Here is a 26,830-nt window from a genome sequence, read left to right as displayed (position 1 = left end):
TAAAGAAGATGCCAAAGCAATGTAGGAACAAAGAGAGAAAGTGATGGTGCCCCACACAGTTGGCATCATTAGCATCTCGTTCCTCATGTCACCAACACCACAGATTAAGATGACTTCAACATGAAAAACATGTAAAGAATTTTCATGATGACATTATACAAATATCTGATGAGAAATAAAAATTTAAAGAGTTGAAAAAAGGAGACAAACAATAGAATAAATATGGACTTGGTGTGGGTGTGGAAGGTGCCATCATAAAAAGAACTCTTAAGACAGAAGATACCATGCCTCATGAAGTGAAGCTTTTTTTTTTTTTTTTTTTTTTTTTTTCAAAAAAGACAATATGCTGACTCTGTTAGCACACTCCTTCAGAGAGGAGGACTTGCAGGTCAGCCTGCTGTTGGACTGGGCAGCTCAGGGAAGCAAAACAATAAAGATGAAGGAACACATCAAGTGTTCAACCTGGACAGTAGTCAAAGAGATATAGCTAGAACAGTGGATGATAGATTTTGCCTGTCTTTGTTGTTCCCATTATTTAATGATTGTATTCGATCAAGCTGTCTGAAAATAGAGCCGCCTCATGTCACACATCACTGATGAGAGAATTAACTAGCACAAGAGCGTTTATGGTTAATTTTGCAATATGCCAAACACTTTGTGCTCGAAACTTTTATATGATTTAACATAATTATTTTATTTGGAAGCCATTTCGAAGGTTTTTCAGGAAATGGATTAGATAATCAATGTGTAACACTGATTGTAAATAGTAGAAAAAATTCTTGACAGAAAAAGGGTTTTGAGTGGACTGTGGAATGTGCTTAATAAGCAGGCACTGGAACTCAAGGTTTCTGACTGTGAGATGGATGAGCAGGTCGAGTTGATTGCTTTGCCCCTGTGAGGGTGTGATTCAGTCTCTGGGAACAATATGGTTGATGGGGGCAACTAGCCCAGCAAATTGTATTCTAACCTTCCATCCCCACTCTTGCTATGTATGTATGCTCCCTCACACACAGAAATACATGTAATGTAAAATTTCCATTTTCTGTAGCACATTTCAGTGTATGCACATGTGTACATCCCCTCTTAATAGGGAACTATATGAAGAAGCATGTTTGTGTGTCAGTGTACACACACACACACACACTACAAACGGAGGTGTTGGACTTCTTAGTGGCAACATTATTTTTGGAATATTTCTTCTCTTCTGTCTGTTTGTGTGTGTGTAGGTACATCTTTGTGTGTGTGCATGCCTATGTGCGTGTGTGTGTGTGTGTGTGTGTGTGTGTGTGTGTGCACACGTGCATGCATGTGCATGTGTGCAGGTTTATGTGTGTGTCAGTACACATATGACTATAGAAAAATAGCATTAAATCCAGATATAAAACCCTTTTTATAAATTATTAAAGACAACATCTCAATTATCAAATTTCAATCTTATTTTTCATTGATTTTTTTTCTTCATTGAAATTTGTTTTTTTCAATCAAATCTGGCTTTCTTCCCCTGCCCCAAGTTCCTATGGTACTTGTTTTCGGACACTTGGAAATGTGGCTCTGAGGCAATGGGAGTGAACTCTGTGTTACTTACCCACTGTCTGGAAGTTAAGCGCCACCATCTGACAGCCAGCATTCCAGAAGAGCTGAGGCATGTAGTTAGATGAATCCACACGTGTTCCTTTGGGATATATCCTGCTAAGTTGCATCTTGTTGTATCTGGACCATCATGTTAAGTAGTGAATACAACTTCAGAGTTATCTATTATATTCTACTAGGCTACTTTCTTATCTCTCACCGGGGAAATGAAGTAGATATTAATGATCACATTGCATCAATGGGTGAAATATGCACAGAATGAGTTACTAGAATATATGTATTCTTAGAAGCAGTATTGCTTCTGGGAAACCTGTGGATGTCACAAACTGGGACAGCAAGAATGACTTGTTTCAAAGTCTGTGATTTCGAAGCATTAGCTGCAGTTGTAGTGATGATGGGATGGTACTGTGTGGCAGTAGTTGACAGTGCAAACCCCCAAGCTTGAATGCTCTTTCCTCATCCTCTGGGAATACTCTTATCCAAGACTATGGCAGTCTTTAAGATTAATGAGGTAAATAGAACACAGAAATTTCTGACCTTGCTTCAAATTTTAGTTGTGTCTATCCTAAGAACCGTGTAGCCCCTGAACACTACTTTCTCTTTATAACATGATAGACTTTGTCTTATGAAGAAGCAAGGTAGAAGTTGGTACAACAGCGATTTGAGTCTTAACATTAAAACTTGTTGGCCATATGACCTTGGGTAAGTTAATTCACACCTTTCTGTTCTCAGTTGTCTCAGGATCACAGTAACTGAACAATACCTTTGTCACAGGATTCCTTTGAGAATTAAGGAAGATTAATAAAAAAGAATATCACAAAGTCAGTACTGAATACTAATGACAATAATTTAATAGTATGACTTTAATTATACAGTTCACATTTGTTCCCTCTTCTCTCACTGATGAGTGTGTGTGTGTGTGTGTGTGTGTGAATGTGTAAGGTTATACAAGATGTCAACCTTGGATGTTACTCCTTGGTTTTATGAGTCAGGGTCTCGCACAGGTCTACAGCTTGTCTAAGTAGGCTAAACTGTCTGGGAGTAAGCAACATGGATCTTTCTGCCTATACCTCACTGCAATTACAGGTGCATCTTACCATACCCAGCTTTCTAAAAACATGAGCCCTGAACTCCAAGTCAAGCCCTCATGCTTGACTGAGCCATATTCTTAGATCCCCTGATGAGGTGTAAAGGGATTTTATTCTAGGGATTATGTCATGAAATAGTCCTCTTTAGGACAGTAGCATTAATTTATGAAAAGTAAGATGAAGGCTTCTTTGATTTTCATTCATGGGAAATAATATAAAACCACCAGTGTCATGCATTTACATTTATATCATTATGATCATTGTTTCCCACTCCTTTTTAATTGAATATAAATCACACATATGTGAGGTGCTCAGCCAGGCTTATAGCTCTGTGTACATACCATTGACATAGCTATTCATATGTATCTATAAACCTAGAGAGCATACCAAGACTAGTGTATTAAGTATACACACTTGTGTTACATATATTGTACCCAATCAAATAGCAAATTGTAATGTTAGTAGAGTTACCTCTGTTTAAAGATGAGCAAATAAAAATCAAGCAAATTGCCAAGAAACCTAGAGGTTGATGGCTTGAGGCAGCTTTGTAGCCAGAACCTCTGCTATCCTAAAGCTCTCTCTATAGACCGGGCTACCCACATTGTATGTGACACCTGAAACTTGGACTACAGATAGAAATCATTCTATGCATCTTTCTTCTTATCAATCAATCAATCAATCAATCAATCGAACAAACAAACCATGACTTAAACGGATGAGTTCAGTAGTCATTCATCAAATCAAGGATACTCTACAAATTCCACTGGAGACTTTGTAAGTTGTTCAAGTCCTTTGGTTTCCACGAAGGAAGACATTTCAAAGCTTTTATTTCTTTCTGAGTTCAACAAAAAAATAGGGCAAGAAGTAAAATTCAGTATCATAGATTATACTACTATAAAGGAAATAAACAAATGTTCAGTGACTTGGAGGACACCTGACTCCTCAGCATTCAGTGTGCATAGTAGATTTTTATCAGTGAATCATTTACTGGCAGTAAAAGTTGAGTCTTGCAAGTTACCTCTTTAAGAATTCATAGCTTTGGAGAGATAGCCTCATGGTTTTGTAGGGCATGAATTAATTAACAGGTGTAATATGGAAAGAAAAAGTGTCTTGTTCTAAGACACTTGGCTTCTTGGGGAATCTGCAGATGTTGGGATGTCCCTGCTGACACTGCATGTTATTCATGTGCACAATACCAACTCTCAAAGTCACAGCTAGTGTGGCATCAGGATTAGATCTGGGAAAGGAGAGCAATCCTTGGAGAAGCTGGAGTCTGTGAGTCTCATTTTCATAGTAAATTACAACAAACAGCCAAAGAGGTGAATGTGTCAGAAAACTCGGCATGCTTGAATATCAGCTTTTTAGGAAAACATGCTGAAAGTGGACTTCCAGCCCCAAGAGCGGCAGGGACAAACCAAAGTGATCTCAGCTTAGAAAGCCTGACTTTGTCAAGGTTTCCTCACTTTAGGACCAGTGGCTATCCCCGGCCCTCGAGTATTTAGGACCAGTAGCTATGCCTGGCCCTCGGGCATGCAGTATACACAGCCAGAAAACAGTTCCACATTTTGAAAACTGATGATTTTTGGGCCATTTGTCCGTCTTTGAATCCCTTGCTTAAAAAGTGAGAAGCTCACTCTTTCCTCCTGACTCATCAGTTTTCGCCCACTTGCCTAATTTACTTTCGGGAAATCCCAAATCCTTTATTTTGGTTCATCATTAATTTACTTTCATGCAACTAATTATTTTAATCAGGACTTTTAATTAAAATGAAGTCTTCACGATGGGTAAAGCACAATCAATGAGATTTCTAGCATGATGAAGTGAGATAAACCAGAGGAGAACGTGTTTAAATGTCCATGGCATCACTGGGTTCCCCAGAACGTCCAGCCCTCACCACTCTGCCTGAAGCCCCTTTAGGAACTTTGCACAGCGGAGCCATAGAATGTGAAGCCAAACTGCAGGAAACCCACTGTTCTAGGATGCTTACACTGAACCGCTTCGGGGAAATAAGAATCGGCAATTATGGTATCGGAAAATGCTCATCTTTATGTATGAGCTACAGTGAAATTTAAATTCCTTCCATGTAGCCAGATACTAAGTGCTACTAAGAGACTCAGAGCAGAAGTGCACAAATATAAATAATGATGCCACATAGAAGCTTAAAGTTGGTATATCTGTATTTTTTTAAAAAAAAATATGTCTGTTTGCATTTAACCAAAATTTCAGTTAAGCAGCCAGGACCCCTCAAGGACCCTCTTGCTCTCATACTATATATATATATATAATTTCCCATAAAAGGATTTTCTCCAACTAGGTAACAAAAAAAAAATGACTTTTTAAAATGTATTATGGATGTATAGTTGGGTGAAGGAAAACAAAGAGTGATGTGAATTGATTCACCTAGTCACAAAGCCACCTAAATAAATGAAATTAGCTGGACAATTGGAAATTGGGTGGGTTGGTTCAATTTTGAGGTACCAAGCTTGTCCAAGTCTTTCTTGATTCCCTTCTGTCATGCTTGGATGCTTAACATCACTTTGTCACTAGTGATCCCATGGGGGGTTGTAGCAAGAAGAAATGTGAAATTCTCAATCAGTTGGACACTGGCTTGGTATCTTTCCAGTAATATGTGGAAGAACATTATGCAATACTAGCATATGCTTTTCTAATATATTAAATATAATTATAATTTTGAAGTGTTAGAAGTGTTATGTTTCTGTAATAATACCAAGATGTGCAAACCAGGCAAATATCCAAGATGTCCAGAACAGAACACTTCTGCTAGGTTCTGACTATCTCTTGTTTATAGACTACACTAGAGATTTTTCTGCAGAAAGTCTTACTTTTTGAAATTTCAAAGGACTCAAACTTGACAGGCTGAATATAGTTCACCAGGTTAGACATCTCTTCTGTGGCCATGGCCTCACTGCCAGCAGTCCCCTAGAAGCAAAAATAAAAAAATAATAAACATTTTCAGAGTCAGCCTTATACTGTTCAGGGTTAGCTTCTCAGGAAAATGGAGCAGAAAATCCTTCCCTTCTGAAAAGAACCTCAGAGATATCTCCCACAGGGGAGGGATGCAAAGCAGGCCAGGTCCTCATCACAAATACCTGATAGCATGTGTGTTTTAGAGTTTGGAATTTGCAGTGTTTGTTTAAATATAATAAATACTTTGGGAATGAGATATAAGTCTAACCAAAAAATTCATTCAAAACTCACTGGTATGTTATACCCACTGCCTAAATTTTTAAATACTGAGTATTGAAACCAGCACATAACAATTTTTTTTAAAAAAAAATTCATGGTGTAGAATTTTTCACGTGTGGTGTCTGGTCAGCCTTTCAAAGTTTTGAGGTTTTGGACATTTTAGACTCTAAATTTTCAGATTATGTATGCTCACTGTGCGGTTACTTTATGAATGTGAGAGATGGCAGAAATGTCTGAGGCCAACAGCATCAGTGTGGCACTTCATAGAAGTGGTTCTCAACCTGTAGGTCACAACCCCTTTGTAGTCATCCATTCGTTTCACAGGGGTCATCTAAGAACATCAGAAAATGCAGATATTTAGATTACAATTATAGTTATAAAGTAGTAACAAAAATAATTTTATGGTTGCGGGTCGCCACAACATGAGCAAACTGTAGAAAAGGGTGATACCATTAAGAGGGTTGAGAAGCGCATTTTTATAGAGAGGCAGGTCCTCAGCCCTCTCACCAGGTATCAGGAATGAAAATCTACATTAATAAGGTGATGCTCACAAGAACTGCTGTCCTCTACAGCAGAGAGCACAGAGGAAGTCTACGGTCAGTAAATCAAGAACTCATTTAGCAGTAACAGTTATCAGTATGGTCTGAAAAAGAATAAGTAAACAAAGGTTTCCTTGTGTAAGGACAGTGGGGCTCTGCAAACAATTCCTCTATTTCTTGATTCCCTCTCCCTTATTGGTTCCTGTGTGAAAAGTTGTGCTGTATAAGTACAGTATAGAGGCTTAGGCCCAAGACAAGGCCATCTGACATGAAATCCAAAGCCCCCTGGCCAGAAGTTGGTCCACTATGGACAAGTGAATTACCCGATGTTTAATCATCTGCAAAATTAGAAATATAAATCAGCCCTTTAGCATGCAAGGTTTTATAATTATTAAAAATACAATTTAAAAAACTGTGTGTGGTGGTGCTTGCTTTTGATCCCAGTTCTCTGGAGATAGAGGCAGGCGGATAGCTCTCCTGAATTGGAGTCTAGTCTACAAATCAAGTCACGGGATAGCCGGGGGTACACTGAGACATCCTGTCTTAAAAAAAAAAAAAAAAAAAACAAATGAAAGGAAGGAAGAAATAAGGGGGGGAGAGTGAGCTCAGAACTGTGGCTGGCAAATAGTAAAATCTTACATTAAGTTAGATGTTATCTGCAATTACACATCGTTTAATACAAGTTTTAATGAAGAAAAGTCACAGTCACAGTCATTACTTGCACAAGACAGGCCTCTAGAGATGGGTCTAATATTTTCTCATTTTTAGGTTAGAAGAGAAAAATGCACAGGGATGAGGTTTCTTTGTGAAAACTCTGGCAGAAATATTCTGGTTAAATGCCAACTGGGAAATACTCATTTAAAAATAGACAAGTGCAGAACGATCCAAGTGTGCCCTGAAGCCACTCTCAGACATCGGAGCCTCGGCTATTATAGCAGTGCCCCTCTTGGAAATCATAATGAAACTTAGTGGGGACATAAAAAGCACATTTGTAAACTAAGCTGGATGCTGTGGCTCATGGGTGTGGTCTCAGCTACATGGAGGCTGAGGTGAGAGGACTGCTTTTATCCCAGGAGTTTGAGACCATCCTAGGCTACCCCTTGAGACTCATTCATAAGGAAAAAAAGAGTACCAAATAAGAATAGTTTGTTAAGCTGGGCAGCGGTGGCACACACCTTTAATCCCAGCCCTTAGAACGCAGAAGCAGGTAGATCTCAGAATTTGAGGCCAACCTGGTCTACAGAGTTAGTTCCAGGACAGCCAGGGCCACACAGAGAAATCCTGTCTCAAAAACAAACAAACAGCAAAATGTTTATTGAGCTATCTGTAGTGATACACATTCATACTCCTAGCATTCTAGATATTGAAACAGGAGGATCTTAAGTTTGAGGCTAGCCTGAGCTACAAAGTCAGGTCAGGTTGGGCTGGCTATTGATAATATCCCATCACAAAACAATGCAAGTTATCAAACACCTCAATGAATAGTGAATATGTAAAAAAAAAAAAAAAAAAAAAAAAAACCAAGAGTTACTTTATTTACTATAAGGCTGTCAGTACAGAGCCAAAGACTCTAAACCATATTTGAACTCAAATGCAGTAGAAATTTTCTGATATTGACTGAAAAACTACTGCAGTCCTCATTGAACTGTCGCTGATTTGTCTCTGAGTTCTGTGCAGTTATTACTTTGAGCTGGTGGCGTGTCTTGGAGAGCTTGTCAACATATCACTTCGGTTAATACAAAACCAAGACAATGGAATCACTGTCACATTTCTGAACACTGCTGCAAACCTGTACTTTCTCTGGATTTCAGACCACTGGACAAATCATTTGTCTCAAAAATAAATAAATAAATAAATAAATAAATAAATAAATAAATAAAAATAAAAATGGAGCTGGCAACCCAACGTCCTGTGCTTGGTTTTTTTGTTGCCACTAGATGGCAGAAGGGGATCATAAGATATCTGTAACCCACCTCATCCATGGAAGACTTTTTACAGTCATCGTCGTCGTCATCATCATCGCTCTCCGTATCTGCTTCCCCTGTCAAATTTTAATCACAGACCACGATTTCAGTATTAAAAAGTTCAAAGCATTCACAAAAGCACACTGTCAACTATGTTCAGGGCATGCCGTTGGAAGGCTGACATTCTGCTTCTTTTAAAGTTGTTTTGTTGTTTTCAGTGATTTACATTTTTTTAGTAACAGAGAATTAAGTTGACATTTGGACAAATTTTTTATAAATTTTATTTGTGGTAAATACCATCAAAATTTTCAAGCTCTATTTAAAAAGGCCTGGGTAACTGCTTTTCCCCCATTTACATTTAAATACTTAAGTCATTTGGTATAATTTCCTCTCTGTGCATCCTACTGTAGTAATGTGCATGTTCTCTCTCGTGGACGTCAAACTCTATGACCCTAACAGAGACAAACCCTGCTTTCACTTTTCTATCCTAAGTCATGCCCCATTTGAAATAACCCTTGGCCAGCACACAGCTCAGTGGCCAACCTTCAGTGGCCAACCTTCTCCAACAAAAGGACTTCACGGAGGTTGAGGAAGTTTATGAATGAAATCAGGAACTTTGGGAAAATGGGAGCGCAAATAAGAACTTGAGACCTGCCTAATGCAGATCCATAGTTACTTAAATAATGCACGAATCATAAACATGACAGCATTCTTCAGCTCTAAGAGTGTAAGAGTCAGAGACAATGGAAAACTACAGTGTCTTGTGAACTCACAATGGTTGTGACAGCATGCACAAGACCTGGTCAAGCTCAAGCCAGACAAAAATTTAAACATGGAGAGAGGAGGGGAGCATGAAGTCTCACCCTTAGAGGAGAAGCTATTGGCAATCAATAACTTCTGGCACACAGAGGGTCAGTTTTCTATGAGAGTTTATCACCTGGAAAGTTGATCATGTTCCAGGGGAAGGCTGCACATCCAAGAATATTTGGGCAGCACAAAATGGTATTGAAGAAGTTAAAACAAACAAAGAAATGGGACACACAGTTGGAAGGGTGGGGAAGGGGAGTGGGTATGGGGAATGTCAGGGGTGAGCACAATCCGAGCATACTGTAGGGAATTCTCAAAGAACTAATAAAATATGTTTTTTTTTTTAAAAATAATATTCTTTTTTGAAAGGGCAAGATAAAATAATCTAATGCAAAAAGAAAAACAATTAAAAGCAATAAAGGTAAAAAATAAGCTTTATACTCACTACACTTAAAAATACATGTCAATCTGACCTAATTCAGTGTCACATTTAGTCAGTTTGCAGTCATTTCAATTGGTTGATCCTCCCCTTCTGCCAAGAGTTAATGGACACTTTTAGGTAAAATATCCACATTAGTATTAAGCACTGAATTCTACTACACATCTATGCTTCATTCAAACTCCTACAATCATGTAAAAAATATGGGACAAGAAGCCACAGATGGTTCTCTTTCAATCACCTCACTTTTCTCCACTGCAATAGCACAAATTTCCCAGTAGATGGCAGGATGAGCTCATCCCTGAGGCAGCAGGCAGCACCTGGTACCTGCCTTCTAAAAAGTTGGCCACACTCTTCATCATGGATGACACAATGCTATAGCACTACCTTCCAAGAAGCTCCTCTGTGTTTTCATGTGAGGGACCAAGGCCAATCAATTACTGGATAGTAGTGAGGAAAGCATATATGTAGAGGGGAAAGACTTCTTTGCCCAGTAACAGTGGGTGGCCTGTTACAAAGAGCCACATAAAGTCCTTGATGGTGCTGACATATAGTTATGCGAACCCCTTATACTTACTAAAAAATGCATCCTGTTATATAACAGACAAATTGTTTTAGGAGGCTGCTACTTGATATTTCATACAAATTTCTTCTTTGGCTTATTATTTTTAATGGGGGGAGGGGTCCTTTAATCAAGCAACCTGAAAAAAAATGATTGCTAGAACATTCTACATAATGATTCTTGAAACATAACAATTGTCCAATCACCATTTCAAATACACGTTCAGGCCGTATCTTGTGTTGTGTGAGGAAGAAAACTACTTCATCTTCCTCTACTGTGAAAACAAGACCTTAATTTTTTTTTTTTTGACAAGTTTAAAAAAGAAAAAATACATACCGATCTGTCTTTATATACTAAGTCACTACAGGGCCTGTATATACTTATGGGGCTTCTCTTATAAGAATTTGAGAGGACCCTGGAGAAATCTATTTGAACCACAAAAAATAATACCCCTCTTAAAAGCAACACCAACAACACCCAAAAGTGGTATCTTACTTGACCCTCGTTCGTTTTGGAAAGTGTTCTGGCTAAGGGTTGGCTCTCAGAAGAGGCATCCAGACAACAGAGTAACTTAGCTTTAAAATAAGATCCATGTCATGCACTTCTTTCTGGTACTGGGAACATCCACAAACCAAATGATAAATTTTCAGGACTCTTTATCCCAGGCCTACCTACATACTAAAGACTCCAAAACTGCATGGCAATAAATGCTGATTATACACAACCAATGCCTGGCTGGCTTAGGAACTCTACCGAATTGCTAACAGATTGATGCTTTTTCTCTGTATTAAGCAATTGTGTGCTCACTGCCTGTAGAAATCATTGTTAGAGTTACGCATCCAGTTAATGGGAGAGAGAAACCACATTAGATAAAAACAGATGGCACAAATACCCACAAGCACCCACGTGCCAAGGAAGGCACATGGGGACAAGTTGGGAAGTGGCCTCTAACGACTGTCATCATATCACACTTCAAATGCATTCTTGCTGAGAATGGACATTAATTTCCAAAAGGAAATCAGAATTATGTCGTGATATTTGAAAAAACACATTTGTGAACCACGGAAGGGGAGAAACCTTCAGAAAGAATTCTATACTGTCTGCACCTTCTATACTTAGGGTGTCAGTTTAAAATAGAGCAGTTGACAAGTGAGACAGGCAACAGAACAAAAGGTAAATCAGGCTCAGTGAGGGCTTGTGGGTGTGACACACTCAGCTCAGAGATAGAACACCTGCCTAGCCTGTGAGAGGTCATAGCACAACAGAGGGTCAAACAAGACAGACCCAAATGCCCAACCAGACAAGCAAACCAACCAACCAAGTTGGCCACGTTATGTTCTGATGGCCCTACTTCATATTTTAACATTCCAATTGTTTAAAATTTTTTAAATCTATGTGTAATAGGCATGGTGAAATAAAGATATTTGAGCAATACATAAATTTTCAAAAAATAAAGATGGAGCTACATTAAGATAGAAAATGTGACCAGAGTCCATAAGAAACCAGGGCTTCCTTCCAGTTCCATCTAACGCTAGTGGCTACCCTGACTTCCAACAGCTTAGCTCGGTTTCCTTTGCTCTTATATTCATGCAGATGGAGCTAGATCAGATGCTTATTTTTTTCCTTGCTACTGTGTTCACAGTTACTTACGCTTATTTACAGCTGGGGAAGGCTGTAAATCGCCCTCATTATATACATTATTCCTTTGTATGACTAAACCATGATTTGCAATCAGCTGATGGATTGCTTGCTGCCAGTGTTTGGATATTTTTAATAATGTTGCTTATAGCAATTTTTATGTCTCTTGATAAATATCACTATCCATTTCTTGTTAGCTCTCTCCCTAGGAATAGAACTGGGGCGGGGGGTACATGTGCTCAGCTTTTGTGGATATAGTATCTTTATTCCTTCTGTCCACCCTCCCTTGCCTTTCTTGGCTTTCTTCCTCTTTCCTCCCTCCTTTGTTCATTCTCTTTCTCCCTCTTCCTCTCCCTCTCCCCCTTCCCTTCCCCCACTCCCTCCTTCCTTCCTTCCCTCCTTTTTTCCCTCCCTTCCTCCCCTCCCCTCTGCTAGGGACAGGACCCAAAAGCCCCATCCCTGTCAGGCATGCACTCTTCTGCTGAGAACAGTCAGCACTCCACAGTAAAATCATCATTCTCCAGTAAGCAGATTTTTGCAATCGTCAGGATTCTTCCATGTAAGGGGAAATAAATTAGGCTCAATGGCAAATAATCGAAAGAAAACCAGTGGCCCTTTGAATTTTTGTTTCATGAGGAGTCAGTTTCAAACTAACCTGAAAGGAAATGTTAGGCATTGCCAGTCTCTTTCATAAACAATGCAAGGTATTTGTCACTTCACGTTTTTTTTTTTTTAAGCACTTCATAAATCATGGGAGAACTGCAAAGCCTAGAACCCATCAGTGACTGCATTACAAGTCTACCAATCTCTTCCCTTCTGCTGATGTTGTCCAGGATGAAGTTTAGAAGCAGGTGGCTACTGTAAAGCAGATTTGCCTCATATGAAAGCCAGAGTGATACCTTCCCGAAGATGAGCTGACTCCTTAGGTGAGGTCAGGCTGAGGCAGGGGACTGCCTTGAACTCTCTCAGTGTGCCTAAGTGATAACTTGAGGCTAGGAACTGACAACAGTTCCAAGCGGTGGTCAGAGGGTAAAGCCACCACAGAAGAAAGACTATAGAGATGCAACAACATCACTGGCTTGGAAGCTGGAGGGAGGGGGACCTGTAAACCGGTGGTGTGAGTGGCCTTTAGGACTTTAGAAAACACAGACAATTCCTTCCTTGGAGCTTCCAGAAAGTAACTCAGCCTGACTGACACCTTTGGTTTATTCCAGAAGCTTTCTCAGGGACCTTTCAATCTACAGAACTTGTGGTTGGAGTGTCATAGAAAAGCGGTACAACATAAACCACCCAAAAAGCGGAAGCTGAAAGCCCTTCTAGGCCAGATTCAGAGCAGCAGATCTGAGAATCCCCTCATCCTGAGCCTGGCAGGATGATTTGAGGCAGCTCCTCACCAGCTCCTGGAGACGAAGGCTCGAACACGCTGGAGGAGTCGCTGTACGTGTTGGAAGCTTGTTCAGAAAGCTTCTTTTTACCACTTCCCTCTGACGACTTGTGTGACTTCTTCTTGTTTTTCACCAATATTTTATACATTAGGTCCATAGGGCTTGGAAGAGGTACCCCAGATTCCAGCTATTTAAAAGAAAGCACAGCCTTTAAAAATACTGTCCCTTCCTTTCAGGAACCTCTCTAAACCCGCTGCATAGCTTTGGATACCACAGCCTCTAGATTAGCATCTACTATGTTCAACAAAGCTCATGAAAGCATTCTAATCGTGCCCTGCATTTTTTTTTTAAATAAAAGATGCTTTTAAATGACCTAATTCATTTTCCACAATGAAACTAGAAAAGTAAGGTCACTGAAAGGTAATGGTTGATTTGATGGTCTGAACTCAGACGCTCAGGCATTTTCTGAGGGGCTGGGCATTTTACTGCAGATGCACAAATCATTTCTGACCTGAATCTTCAGGGAAAGGCCAGACATTTGACAGAAAGAATTGGTGAAGTTGGGCAAAAGTTTTTAAATGAGTCCCTGTTTCAAAGTGTTAGGGACAGCAGCATCTTATCTTAGTTTTGGGTGGGTTTTTGGCATCAGCAGAGGTGGACATGATTTCAGATTTTCCTCTTGCTCCTAGATCTAAGCTGTCTTATTACTGAGCCTTATTTCACTGTTGCAACTTTGTATGTATAATGGGAAATCAATTTCCCATGAGAAGGTTATAGGCTACTGTATCAGGGAGCATGTCCAAGACATAAGACAGGCTTATTTTTAGAAAGGCCTTTGAAGTCCCGTAAGCTAGTCCTTTATCCTTTGCTTGCCATGGGTCTGGGGACTAGTATGAACTAACTTGAAAATGTGCTGATACTGGGCCAACGTATCCAGGAAGAAGCGGCTACTTTAGCTTTTGGCTGCTCTTTGCCGTTGTGAACAGGGATGTGACTGCTACCAGTCCTCTGGGTAGGGTCCTCTCACTGTACTCAGGAGTCACAAGGAGAGGAAGAGAAGCTCTTCCCTTGTTCTAAGCTGGGGCCTCTTGAGAACCTGAGCCCAGGACCTGGAGTTAGTATGTCCAGTGACTTACAGCTCCAAGCCTAGAGAGACAGGCTCCTACTGCTCCAGGCTTAAGAAGCTAAAGAGTTATGGTGACAGGCTTTCAGTTTGAAGGATCGCGGTGTTGAGTTTTAGCCAGCAGTAGTGCGGAACTGGGCAGCCGTCATTATGGTCAGCTTCCGGCAGCAGTGAACAGCAGCAAGGGATAGTACCTGCTTGTGCTCTATATCCTGAGAGAGCTTAGGGTGCTGGAACCCTGAGCACCTAAAATCCTAGTATTATAGCTTGGGATCCCGGCAACTTAAGGCTTAGCTTTCTTTGCAAAGACTTCTATTAGATAGGGCCCAGTTTTCCTTTCCTTCCCTTTATAGCTCATTGTGTGTCTAGCACCTTTTTCCTGCCCTTGGTCACCTTTTGGAATCCCAGTGTTATCCCTCTGATGCTATTCTGTTCTTGCTTCTACCAGCTCCTCTTCCTGTCAGCCGGAAGAGAAAATAAAATTGTCTTATGCACTGCTTTTGCTGCAACACCAGGGGGCAGCACTGGAAGCTGTCTCTCGGTGGAGTCAGAACTAAACAGCTTGCTTCCTTTCTACAGTGGCGGAGGGGGCGTGGCAGGTGTGTCTGCAACCCATTGCACCGCAGAATCCCCACGCCACTTAAATACTGTGCTTGCACTAACCACAAATTTCTGCTGGGCCACCAGGAAATGTCTTTCCCTCTGCCTTCGGTGAGTGTGGCTGTTCAGAGTTTGCCTAGGCGGTGATAGCAAGAAGTCTGGTGCACGCTGTTTAACACAGAGGTAGCTAGAATAGTAACACATGTGGCTGGAGTTTTGCTTTGGCAGCAAGAAGCTGCAATTGCGGAGCAGCTCCCTCAAGGCCGGCATATAATGTTCAGGGCTGTCAGGCTGCCATAAGCTGTCCAGCTGGCTGCTAACAAGGTGCTGCTTGGGCGACAATCCTCTGTTCAAGCATCCAGACACTCAGGAAGGGACTAACCATTGTCCATTAGGGACTCAGCTCCCCAATATCTTGTTTAAAGGAAAAAATAAGTAATATGAGAGAGACTTAAATAGTATGTAACAACCATCTACTCATTGTTGAATAGCCATGGGGAGAGTTGGGGCATTTTATCCATTCATGGGTACAATGAAAGCTTGAGTATTGTCTCAAAGGTAAATGTAGGTGACAGGCAGCAGGTGGTGGACAGCAGGTGGCAGAAACAGGCTCAGGTACCAGCACTGCCACATTTTGCATTTACTTCAAAAGGGTGTGAAAAAGATCTTTTGGAGGGGTGGAGTTTGCAGAGTGCTACCCTCTTGGACTGTCTCTATGAGCTGACTCTAATTGCTGAGGACTTTGTAATCTTGACTGATTCTTGACAGCTGAAATATTCTCTTCTAGAGAGAAGAGGGAGGCTGATGAGATTCAGGAAATAAGCAAATCTCACACACTCAGGAAGTTCCTAAAACCTACAATGTTCTCCAGGCCCCTTTCCATGATTATATTAGCAGTATGGACTGCCTGGGGTTGGGGGTGGGAATGTGAGGACATGTCTAGCTGCCTGCATGTCACCAGGGATGTTGCGTTCATGAGCTAATGCACATGCTGAAATGGGCTTTTGGATTATGCAGTTGCCTTTGAGTTATCCACACCACTGTCAATAGCCTTTCAACTATATTCCCATAAGTAACCCCATGGCACCAAATTAGACTTTGGTGGAATTACTACTTTGGCTTGTCCTCAGTAACTTATTTGGGGTAAACAGACATTTGTTCACAAAAACTAATGGTGTCGCTTTAAGCAGAGGTGGAATAAAGCTGGAAAAAGAAAAGGAAGCAGACACATGTCTTCTGACCTCAGTTGAGCTCAGATCCCGCTGATCAAACTACACCAATCATATATCTATACAGAAGATGTATCTCCCTAGCTGTAACTAATAAGTGTTCTCCTTTAAGAGAGTACATCACAGATACTTACTGGGTATTTTTCCAGTGGCTCCATAAGGAGGGCATCACCAAAGATTAATCGGCAATACTCGGCCATCTTGGCTTGTTGCTTCGGGCTAAGAGCAAGAAAAAAGGAATTATGGGGTTTATTCAGAGAGGTTTCTTTGCATTATTAACACAGAAAGAAGTCAGTCAGAATCAGTTTCCGTTGTTATGAAACCCTATCGTAAATATCACAAGTTCTCATGAACTCACACATTATACACAGGCAGCATGCAGGGTGGCTGTGCGGGGCTATTTTTTAAGGTCATCATACACAACCCAGACAAGGACATAACACATAATTTCCATGTCTCCAGATTCATGCGCTTTCTAGAGTTAGAAACTTTGTTCTTTTTGTTGGATTCCCTGGTTGTATGTCAACTGCAAGGCACCTGGGATTGGAATATTTTCCTGGTTCCATGTGAATTCTTGGATAAAATGTATCACAGCAACAAAAAGCAGAAGGGAATTATTGATAAGGAGTCAAGAAGAAAAAGAAGAGTGAAAAAGAGAGGAGAATAGATGGGAAAGGAGAGAGAGAAAGAGAGAGCTTCATATGCAGGAAGAAGCTAAGCAGAAGTGAGTGTGTGTGTATGTGTGTGCATGTGTGTATGTGTGTGTGCATGTGTGTGTGCATGTTTGTGTATGTGTGTATGTGCATGCAAGTGTGTGCATGTGTGTGTGTGTGCATATGCCTATGGGGATACTGGAAGAAGGATAAAGCAGCATTGGCAAAGGCTGTCTCCAACTCTTTTCTTCCCTATTTTTTGAGACATGGCCTCACTGTGCAGTCTAGGCCGGCCTGATATTTGAGAACCTCCTGCCTCAACACCCTGGGTGTCAGGATGACAGACGTACATACAGCTCTATGGTTAGATTTGCTTGTCAGCAACTTTTCTGTGCACAGAGAGAGGAGCAAAAGAGGTAGTAACCCAGCTGGTTGCCAGGAGGAAGCTGGTCTGAGAAGGTCTAGAGTTCAGGGTTTGTTAAGTTGAACTCTTGGCTCTGAACTGCTCTGAATCTGTACAAGCAGAAGGATTTTAACTACTCTTCGAACCAGACAAAGGATGTTGAGAAAATGCAACAGAGTAATGGTTGCAAACACCTTTAAAGAACTACAGGAGCAAGATGCATGTAAAGCGATTCCATGGGGAGGAGATGCCCGGTCTGCGGCTAGCCCAGACAAACTGTGCCCCCAGCCGTGGTAAAGATGCTGTTAGAGGGAACATCCGAATGCTTTCAGCACTCCTGTTTCCTTTGACCTTTCCAGATGCAACTAAATATCAGTTTTCTCATCCTGTGCAATGATAAGCATCATTACACAGTACCCAGTACTGCTGGGTTGGGTTTAAGATCTACAAGCTGAGGGTCCTAACTTGTCCTGGTTATACTGCAATAACAATCCATTCTAGCAAATAAAAAATAAATGCAATAAAGAGAGGACTAGTAACCATGATGCAAATGATAGTGCTCTACCCTAAATCATAAAGATTAGAAGATGTAATTTGTATTTTCACTCCTTCCCTGAAGGGTAAGCCTGGAAAACACTGTGTCTTCTGGGAAGGGGGTATGTAGACTAAAGCTCTGCTTCAGTGCAGAAGGAAAGTGCTCATTATAGTTGTTTCTGACAAAAATGAATTCTGTGCTCTATGGTCAGGTGATCTTTTGGGTTCATATGTCAATTCTCAAAGTTATTATCTTCTTGAAACTGTGAGGATGTTAAAGGAAAGATTCCAAGAACTTGCAAAGCCCAATGAACCAATTTTAAATCTTTCTCCTGAGACAAAGTCTTCTTATATAACTAAAACTTGCTTCAAACTGTGTATCCCAGGCTGTTTTCAAACTTGCAATCCTCTGGCCTCCGCTGGAATCATGTCCATAGCAAAGCCTTACGCTTTTTAAAACAAAATTTTTATTGGATATTTTATTTACATTTCAGATGTTATCCCCTTACCCCAATTCTCCCTCCTACCCAGGAACCTCCTATCCCATCCCATCCCCCCCTCCTCCTGCTTCTATGAGGATGCACTACCACCTCCCCCCACCACACTCCCACCTCCCCACCCTCAAATTTCCCCACACTCGGGATCCAGCCTTCATGGGACCAAGGATCTCCTCTCCCACCAGTGTCTGACAAGGCCATCCTCCCCTACATATACAGCTAGAGCCATGGGTCCCTCCCTATGTGCTCCCAGGCTGGTGGTTTAGACTCTGAGAACTCTGGTTGGTTGGTATTGTTGCTCTCTTCATGGGGCCACAAACCCTTTCAGCTCCTTCAGTCTTCTCTCTAACTTCTCCCTTGGGAACCCCATGATCAGTTCAATGGTTAGCTGTGAGCATCTACCTCTGAATATGTCAGACTCTTGCATTCATCTAAGGAGACAGCTATATCAGGCTCCTGTCAGCATGCACTTCCTGACATACACATCAGTGTCTACCTTTGGTGACTGCACATGGGATGGATACCCAGGTGGAATGATTTTCAGACGGCCCCTCCTTTAGTTTGTGTCCCACACTTTGTCTCCATATTTGCTCTCTGAATATTTTGTTACTCCTTCTAAGAAGGACCGAAGCACCACACTTGGTCTTCCTTCTTCATGAGCTTCATGTAGTCTGTGAGTTGAATCTTGGGTATTTCAAATTTCTGGGCTAATATCCAATTATCAGTGAGTGAATACCATGTGTGTTCTTTTGTGATTGGGTTATCTCACTCAGAATGGTATTTTCTAGTTCCACCCATTTACCTAAGAATTTCTCGAATTTATTGTTTTTAATAGCTGAGTAATACTCCATTGTGTAAACGTACCACATTGTTTGTAGCCTTATACTTCTACGCTGTCCTCGTCTTGCTTGAGCAGGACTTTTACTGCATGGTTTACACAGTACTAAGAGAAAAGGATGATGACTCTCAGAAGTTTGAGAAAGGACTGACCAACCCTTGACTAAATCCTAAATCATACAGGAGGTTGTACTTTAAGGGCAATTCATTAGAAGCTGTATGAATGGGACCTTAGGACAGGCAGGGACGTAGCTGATAAGATAGATGATTTCTGCCAGTGGTAACTTACATAGGAAGTTTGCCAAGTCAGTCTGCTCTCTGGCTGCGGCTGAGAACTCAGCATCTGTGCTGGGTACTGTTCTAAGCTGCACTAAAGAACACGGGAACAACACAGAGAACCTGCATTTGGAAGAAGACTGCGGGGTAATCCTGATATGATCAGCTCAAAGGCTGCACACGTCATTCAGATCATCTGGAGTGCCAGGAAACTGCAGATTCACATTTACAATGTATAGGGCGAACATGCAGCTATTTCTAAGAAGTTCTCAGAGAACATATGCTGTTGGTCTGGGGACTGCTCTGTGAAAGATGTCTGCGTGAATACAAGGAGAGGAAGATGTAGGTGTCTAAGAAAAAAAAGTGAGATGTGATACTCAGTAACCAGGTCATTCATGTTTTCAATAAATACAAGCGTTCTTTTAATAGAGCAGAGAACAAAGTGAACACACATGCACACACGTACACACACACACACACACACACACACACACACACACACACACGAAATGTTATTTTCCTGATTTTGTTTGTTTGTTCTTTGTTTCGTGTTATCATCTTGTACGAATTATGAATAAAGTCGTGACAGCTACATTTATTTACCAAGAAAATGCAGCATTCTGGTGCTGTAGTCTCTTTGCTTTTGTGCAGCATGGGAATTAGGCTTTGTGTCCAGTTTGGGATCTCTGTTTAATTAGAGTGGAAGATTGCAAAGCACACCCTGTGGCTGGGATCTTGGGTGAACATTGGCTGACAGTAGATCTCAGGTTGTCACCTGGCTTTGTAGATCTCAGGTTGTCTTCATTCCATGTCTTGGAAGTTTTCGATACTTCTCTTTGTGTGTGTGTGTGTGTGTGTGTGTGTGTGTGTGTGTGTGTGTTGGTTCACATTCTGTATTATAAGGCCAGGCTAGCTTGGTTTGAATCTCACTTCAGCTGCATAGCCTCAGGCAAGCTAAATGCTCACTTGGGATTCAGTTTCTTTACCTGAAAGTTGAGGATAATCCTGTTCCTTTGATAAACAACAGGGTTTATAGCAAAGGCTGCATGAACACGTAACATACAGGGAACAGTGTTTGGTGCAAAATACATGTTCACTAAACGTAAGCTTTTCTATGTTGTGGTGATAATGGGTGTGGCCTCTCTGTCTACTTCAAGGGAGAGTTTACTTTGTAGCTGGTGAGACAATGCAAAATGGAACAGCATTGCTTGATTTTTGTCTGCTTTTAGTAGACATACTTTTTAAAGAAAATAACACTGCCGGATGCCTTTTATTAAAGAAAACATAAACAAGTCACTGTCGACAAATCTGAAAACCACCCCACCTGAACAAGGTGGACAGGGGGTGCTGAAGCCAAGGAAAAGTGAGATAGACAAGGAAAGCCTCCTGCAAAGCTACTTGCAAATCTGAGCCCTTGTAGCAAACCAGGTGTGAAATGCAGTCACTGTAGGTGTGTGAAGACCCCAAGGAATGTTCTGGTCTCTTCCATGCCTCTCAGGGGGTTAGGAAACCCATGAATAGTGATTTCATCATTCATAGGATGAAATGCTCACAATGACACAGAATGCAGAGTGGTAAATGCTGTGCTTGTCCTGAGAACAAACTAGAAATACACTTACAAAATTGGTTATTTCAAAGTAAGTTGCTTTCTACTCACGTATTAATGGGATACTATATTTAACTACTCGAAAATTTGGTGCTGCTCAAACTGCTTCTTGAAGAGTTAGGAATGTAGGCACTAAAGTATTCATGACAAATTAGGAAACTGAAAGGGACTCTCAGAAGGAAGGAGAGACAAAGGAATGTATGAACCCTTTTATCATAAATGCCACCAGCTTTATTAAAACAAAAAAAAAAACAAAACCCAAAACAACCCAAACAACAACAACAACAACAACAACAACAACAACAACAACAACAACAAACCTGCCAGGGGTCCTTGTGAGGCATAGAAGACTTCACAAACACTCTATAAGTAATTATGACCCTACCACATGTTCTTCAAGCATTACATCCACACACTAAAGTTGTTGTTTTAACGGACTTGGTCTCAACACAAATAATAATCTTTTCTTATGAGCAAGCAACTGTGTGATACTATGATGTATATATTAATATCCAGATTATAGTTATAATTACCTCACCTTGATTCCTTGCAATAAAATGAATAGCTGCTAGATGTAATAGTACACCCTTGTAATCTAGTACTTTTCAGGCTGAGGCAGGAGAACTGAGAGTTTAGAGCAATCTTGGTTACCCAGCAATACCATGTCTCAAAAATGAGGGGTGGGTATTGATGCTCAGTTGAAGAACACATGTCTGATAAACACAAGGCTCCATATTCCATCCCAAGCATAGCAAATAGTTGAATAAATAAAATAGTTATGTCAGAGTTATCTTGTCCTTATTATAGCTCAGCAGTAGGCACAGGCTACTTTGAAACAGATTTTTGCAATATGAATAAGCAGTGAAAAGCAGTGGGAAAAGGAGGGATGTAGCCAACAGACACGGTATGAGAAGAGATGGTGTTCCATCTGCAGTCATAGCAGAGGGAGCTGGCCTTTTAAGACAACAAAATGAACTATAAATGTATAGCCATGGGAGTTTCTGAAAGAGGGTTTTAAGAGTGGCCTACTGCTGGGCTGGAGAGATGGCTCAGCTGTTAAAGGCTAGGCTCACAACCAAAAATATAAGAGTTCGGTTCCCAGCACCCACGGAGCCGGGTGGTGGTGGTGTACGCCTTTAATCCCAGCACTTGGGAGGCAGAGGCAGGTGGATTTCTGAGTTCGAGGCCAGCCTGGTCTACAGAGTGAGTTCCAGGACAGCCAGGGCTACACAGAGAAACCCTGTCTCAAAAAAAAAAAAAAAAAAAAGAAAGAAAGAAAGAAAGAAAGAAAAAAAAGAGTGGCCCACTGCATTTCAAGTCATTAAAAGAATGACATATTGTAAAGACAATGCACTCTACCATACTGCAAAGTGAAGTTCTTAGTTTAGAATCTTGCGGTAGCACGAAGATAGACTGACCCCACAAGGCCATAAACTATTTTAGTGCTCATAAGATTTAAGTGAATGGTTCATCCTTTGCAGATGAAAGCATGCCACATACTGTACAACATGATTGAAAGAGACCAATGCTAATATCAAACCATCTGAAATTGGGTGGAAAATTACTAAGGAGGCCTCATTAGGGAGAAAGACTGCTCACCGAATATTCCAAATACTTACGAATCCACGTGGTTCTCAAAGGAAAGGAGGATGGGAAAAGGAGAAGTCTTGAACGCACACTCTGCGATGGCTTCTATGACTTCCTGAAACAAGAACACATACATATTCAACACTGTTCAGCTCTGCGTGTGCATCAGTTTTTCTTGGAGTTAAATCCATTAGTATGGAGGGGCTTATTGTTCATTTCTTGGGGTCTTTGTATATGTCAGGTTTGTAGCCACTGCTATTTGTATACAGCAGTTCTGGACTTAAACCTAAAGCCTCATGCAGGCTGGGCAAGTTAATCTACTACTGACAATGTGCCCAGCTCATAGAGCTGTCTTTGGACAATCAGTAAGGCAAACTTTCTACCCATAAATTTATTTTCTGAACCAAACTGCTATTAGCATTTGGTCACGTTTACTTCTGGTCTATTGTTTTGTGTGCGTATGTGTGTGTATTTGTGTGATTTTGTTTTAATAATAGTTACATGTATTTTCCATAAATATTATTGTCAAGAGATGAACAAACGGGTTGGAGTGTAGACTGGTAGCAGGGTACCTTTCTAGAGTGGGGAAGGTCCTGGGTTTGACTGCCAGCACCCAAACCAACCAAACGACAGCAAACAAAGTGAAGACAGACCTTAGGTTCATGGCAAAAGTGCTTAAGACAGAGTTGCACAGCCACCATCCCAAACTACAGCCCTGTCAGCTGTTGCTCACTTTCCTTAACCCCCACCTCACACACACTCCCAGCAATACACCCAACAACCTGAATCTTTATGTTTCTATATACCTGCTTGTTCCAAACACCTCATATATAAGGAATCGTGGAATATATGGTTGGACACTCTTCAGGTAACGTGTTTCCAAAGCTTGTGTTCTAAGGTGTATCAGTGATTGAGTTATCTTCTTATACTTGTTTTAAATATTTATGTCAGGGTAGAAGCTATGGTCCAGTGTTAGGCTGCTCAACAACCTAAGTGCTTCATCCAGCAATGAAAATACATTATATGTCATAAGCTCCAACAGCTCTACAAAATTCTAGAAAGATAGAAGTACCACGATTGACTTAACTAGTCATCAACTGTTAGATGGGTACATACTTCTAGAAATGGACTCTTGAAAGAAGAAAAAACAGTTTGAAATAACATGAACTCGTTCATAGTCTTTTCCATGTTTCCAAATTATTTTTTTATTGTAAACTGTCTACAACAATTCACAAAAGATTAGATTGCAAAGCATATTCACTACTAGGCTTCTGGGCATTCTTTTTCCAAAGTGTTTTTCTTAATTAAATGGTATTGAAATACAATCATTTATTTATTTATTTACTTTCTTTTAAGGTATATTGTTTTTTGTTATATGTGTATGTTGTCTACATGTATGTCTGTACACTGTGTACATGCAGTGCCCACAGAGGCCAGAAGAGGGCATCGAATTCCCTGGAACTGGAGTTACACATCTGTCCTGTGGGTTCTGTGAATTAAACCTGTAGAAGAATGACCAGTGTTCCTAACCACTGAGCCATCTCCTCAGCACCTCATTTTCTTGTCTAAGTATTCCAGCACTCATATTATTTAAACTTCACATTACCATACACTGCTTTTATTTACATTTATTCTTTGCTGTTGTGAATTCTGTTCTCATTCTTCATGCTGAAACCCTTCCCACAGACTCCTCTCCCTTTCCTTGCAGTGCACAGTGTTCTTTATAGCAATGTCATTAAGCTATTTCCCTTGCTTGGGAGTAGAAATGAGGCTTTCTAATTCTGTGCTGCATTTGCATATATCTTCTAAGAACGATGCTCTTGCACAGAGCGAGAACCACTCTTACTCTTTCTTAGAAGTGAATTCACAGATTGCTTTTCATACATAATCAATTTAACTTTTATCACTGCTGAGTCCATCAAAATAAGAGCACTATAAAAGGCAAGTGATGTCAGGATGCAACATATTTTTTTTATTTCGTACATTTGCACAGGCAGTGGATGCAAAGGAGCTTGTGAGAACTTGGACTTGCAAGCAATATGATGCTGAGAGAATGACCTAGTGCTTCCGAGCTCTGGCTCGAAGGGTCATAAAGTAGATATGCCCAGTTCCACAGGTCTGTTATGAAGGTGCAGTGAGCGAAAGAGAAATGCTAGCTCACACTGAGCAGATATTAAGTCATCTTAAGGTTCTTATCTTGCTAGTGATTCCCTCTTTCCTTGCTATAACCGACGCTCTAACTAGTAACACTAAGACCTCAGTTAAATGAGTTCAGGCTATAATTTAGACACAATCGTACCACGCTATTCACATCCCATAAGAAGAATACTTATCTTCCTTTATACAGGTTATGAAGAACAAGTTCTGAGTATTAACTGACCTAAGAATTCAAGCTCAACTCCAGAATGTTTCTAAGCTCATCTGTCACATGCTTCTCAGCTCTCCACTAGGCACCTAACCAAGTCTGGCTTGTGTTGACTATCCTATGGTAGCTATCCCCTAGGCCGGGGCTTCTGGCACCTTCCTAGTGAGCATGGGCCAAGCAGATAGGACACTAAAACTTCCCTCACCAGCTTTACAGAGGACTTAACTTGACTCTCAGCTCTCAGTCTGGTTGGATAAGAATTCTTTACCTATGTAACACTACACAGCCTTTATCTTTACAGGAGGAAAACTGAAGTTTGGCTTTACAGTCAAACACAGTGTTAAAAGATCTGGGGTTCATGCCAGCAGGGGTCTCACAGCACACCTGGCAGGCTTCTGAACTGCATTTCTCTTTACAATGAGCCTAGGAGGGGTGCACTGTTACCAGCTGTTTGCTGAACAGGAACAAGGCTCAAGCTGATAGGAAGCTTTTCCAAGATCTTGCAGCCAGCCCCTGGAGACCTATAGTTGATCCATCCATCAGTCAGCTGGAGAGCAGCACCCTAACATCTATCTTCTCTTTCTCTCTTTCCCACCTCTCTTCCTTCCTCCTCTCTCTGTCAGCTCTCCTCCATCTCTACAATACTTTTAGCTACAGGTTAAAAAGCTTTGCCAAATTTTCACATAAAATAAAACTTTCCTGAATTATAAGTTGGTGACCAGTAAAAAATCTAGAAGCTCTCCTAGGAGACTTTTGTTCTCCTTAATATTCAAAATATTTTGTAAGTATGTATGATTGCTCAGGGTCAGAAAACTAGCAGTGACTCTTAAGCTGCTCTTTCATATGTGCTGCATTAGTGGCAAGGGGTTACAGTCATTTCCAGTACCATGGTCCTATTACTCCGGAGACTTACAACACTGCTTTCAGTAACCCGCTGACCACACAGGTCAATGAATAACTGCAGTGGGAAAACTGTCCTTGAACACTTTTGTCTGCAGGGCAGTTACTCAGGAGGCAGAGGTAGCTGAATCTCTGTGAGTTCGAGGTCAGCCTAGTCTACAGAGCAAGTTCTGGAACAGCCAAAGCTATACTACAAAATCCTGCCTCAACACACACACACACACACACACACACACACACACACACACACACCGCGCGTGAGAGAGAGAGAGGGGGGGGGAGGGAGGGAGAGCGAGAGACTGACTGACTGACTTTGATCTTGACAGAAGAGCAGGGGGAGTTTATATAGGTAGATATTTATGGAGCAATATAAAATTGTACTCCAAATTATTATTTCTTACAGAAAATAATGCCTTATTTTCAGAAATGCTTGGTTTGACTGATTCATCTATTTTCATTATGTGTTTTTTTTCATTCTATTCCATACAATTGCTGGTTAAAGGTAGCTGCCTGAGAGGAGACAAATCCTGGGATGGAGTACGGAGTGTGGTGTCAGTTCTGTATAGAGAGGAAAGAGACTGAGTGTGAATGGAGAGAGTGGGATCAGAAGGTGTATTTCAAGGACAGCCAAAGACAGATGGTATAAAAACTGAAGCAAAGGCCAAACAGAGAAGTGAAGCCAGCCACAACTCCATGCTGGCATACAGAGGCTCATAGCATCCCCTTCCCCTCGGGGAACACCACATTATTTTTGTCCATACAAAAGGTATGGACAATACATAAGCAGATATTATATGTAAACAGGAGTCCTTGCTTTGTGAGGTGCATCACATGGCAGTGTTCTGAAACACACGAACTGACGACAGACAAACTGTGTGACAGAAAAACAACAAACTCTACATTTTGCTTATTTTGTTGCTGCAGTAGGTACTGGACAGTCAAAGCCAGTTCCAAATGCCCAGGAGATATAGTTAGCAACATGTCACTGCCTGCCAACATGC

At 40.9% G+C, this 26,830-nt stretch overlaps 1 protein-coding gene across 1 annotated transcript in view; it reads right to left on the bottom strand.

Annotated features, from left to right (window-relative positions):
* Positions 1-26,830, bottom strand: part of Plcb1 (phospholipase C beta 1) — a 664,193-nt gene that overhangs the window by 124,897 nt on the left and 512,466 nt on the right. Inside the window, 7 exon segments of the mRNA XM_076929813.1 lie at positions 1,586-1,710; positions 3,429-3,513; positions 5,522-5,618; positions 8,398-8,465; positions 13,229-13,406; positions 16,306-16,390; positions 22,597-22,679. Of these exon segments, the coding sequence (XP_076785928.1) occupies positions 1,586-1,710; positions 3,429-3,513; positions 5,522-5,618; positions 8,398-8,465; positions 13,229-13,406; positions 16,306-16,390; positions 22,597-22,679 (721 nt within the window).

The sequence above is a fragment of the Arvicanthis niloticus genome, chromosome 2, assembly GCF_011762505.2.
Source record: "Arvicanthis niloticus isolate mArvNil1 chromosome 2, mArvNil1.pat.X, whole genome shotgun sequence".
Taxonomy (NCBI): Eukaryota; Metazoa; Chordata; class Mammalia; order Rodentia; family Muridae; genus Arvicanthis; species Arvicanthis niloticus.
This window is presented reverse-complemented; position numbering and strand designations above follow the sequence as displayed.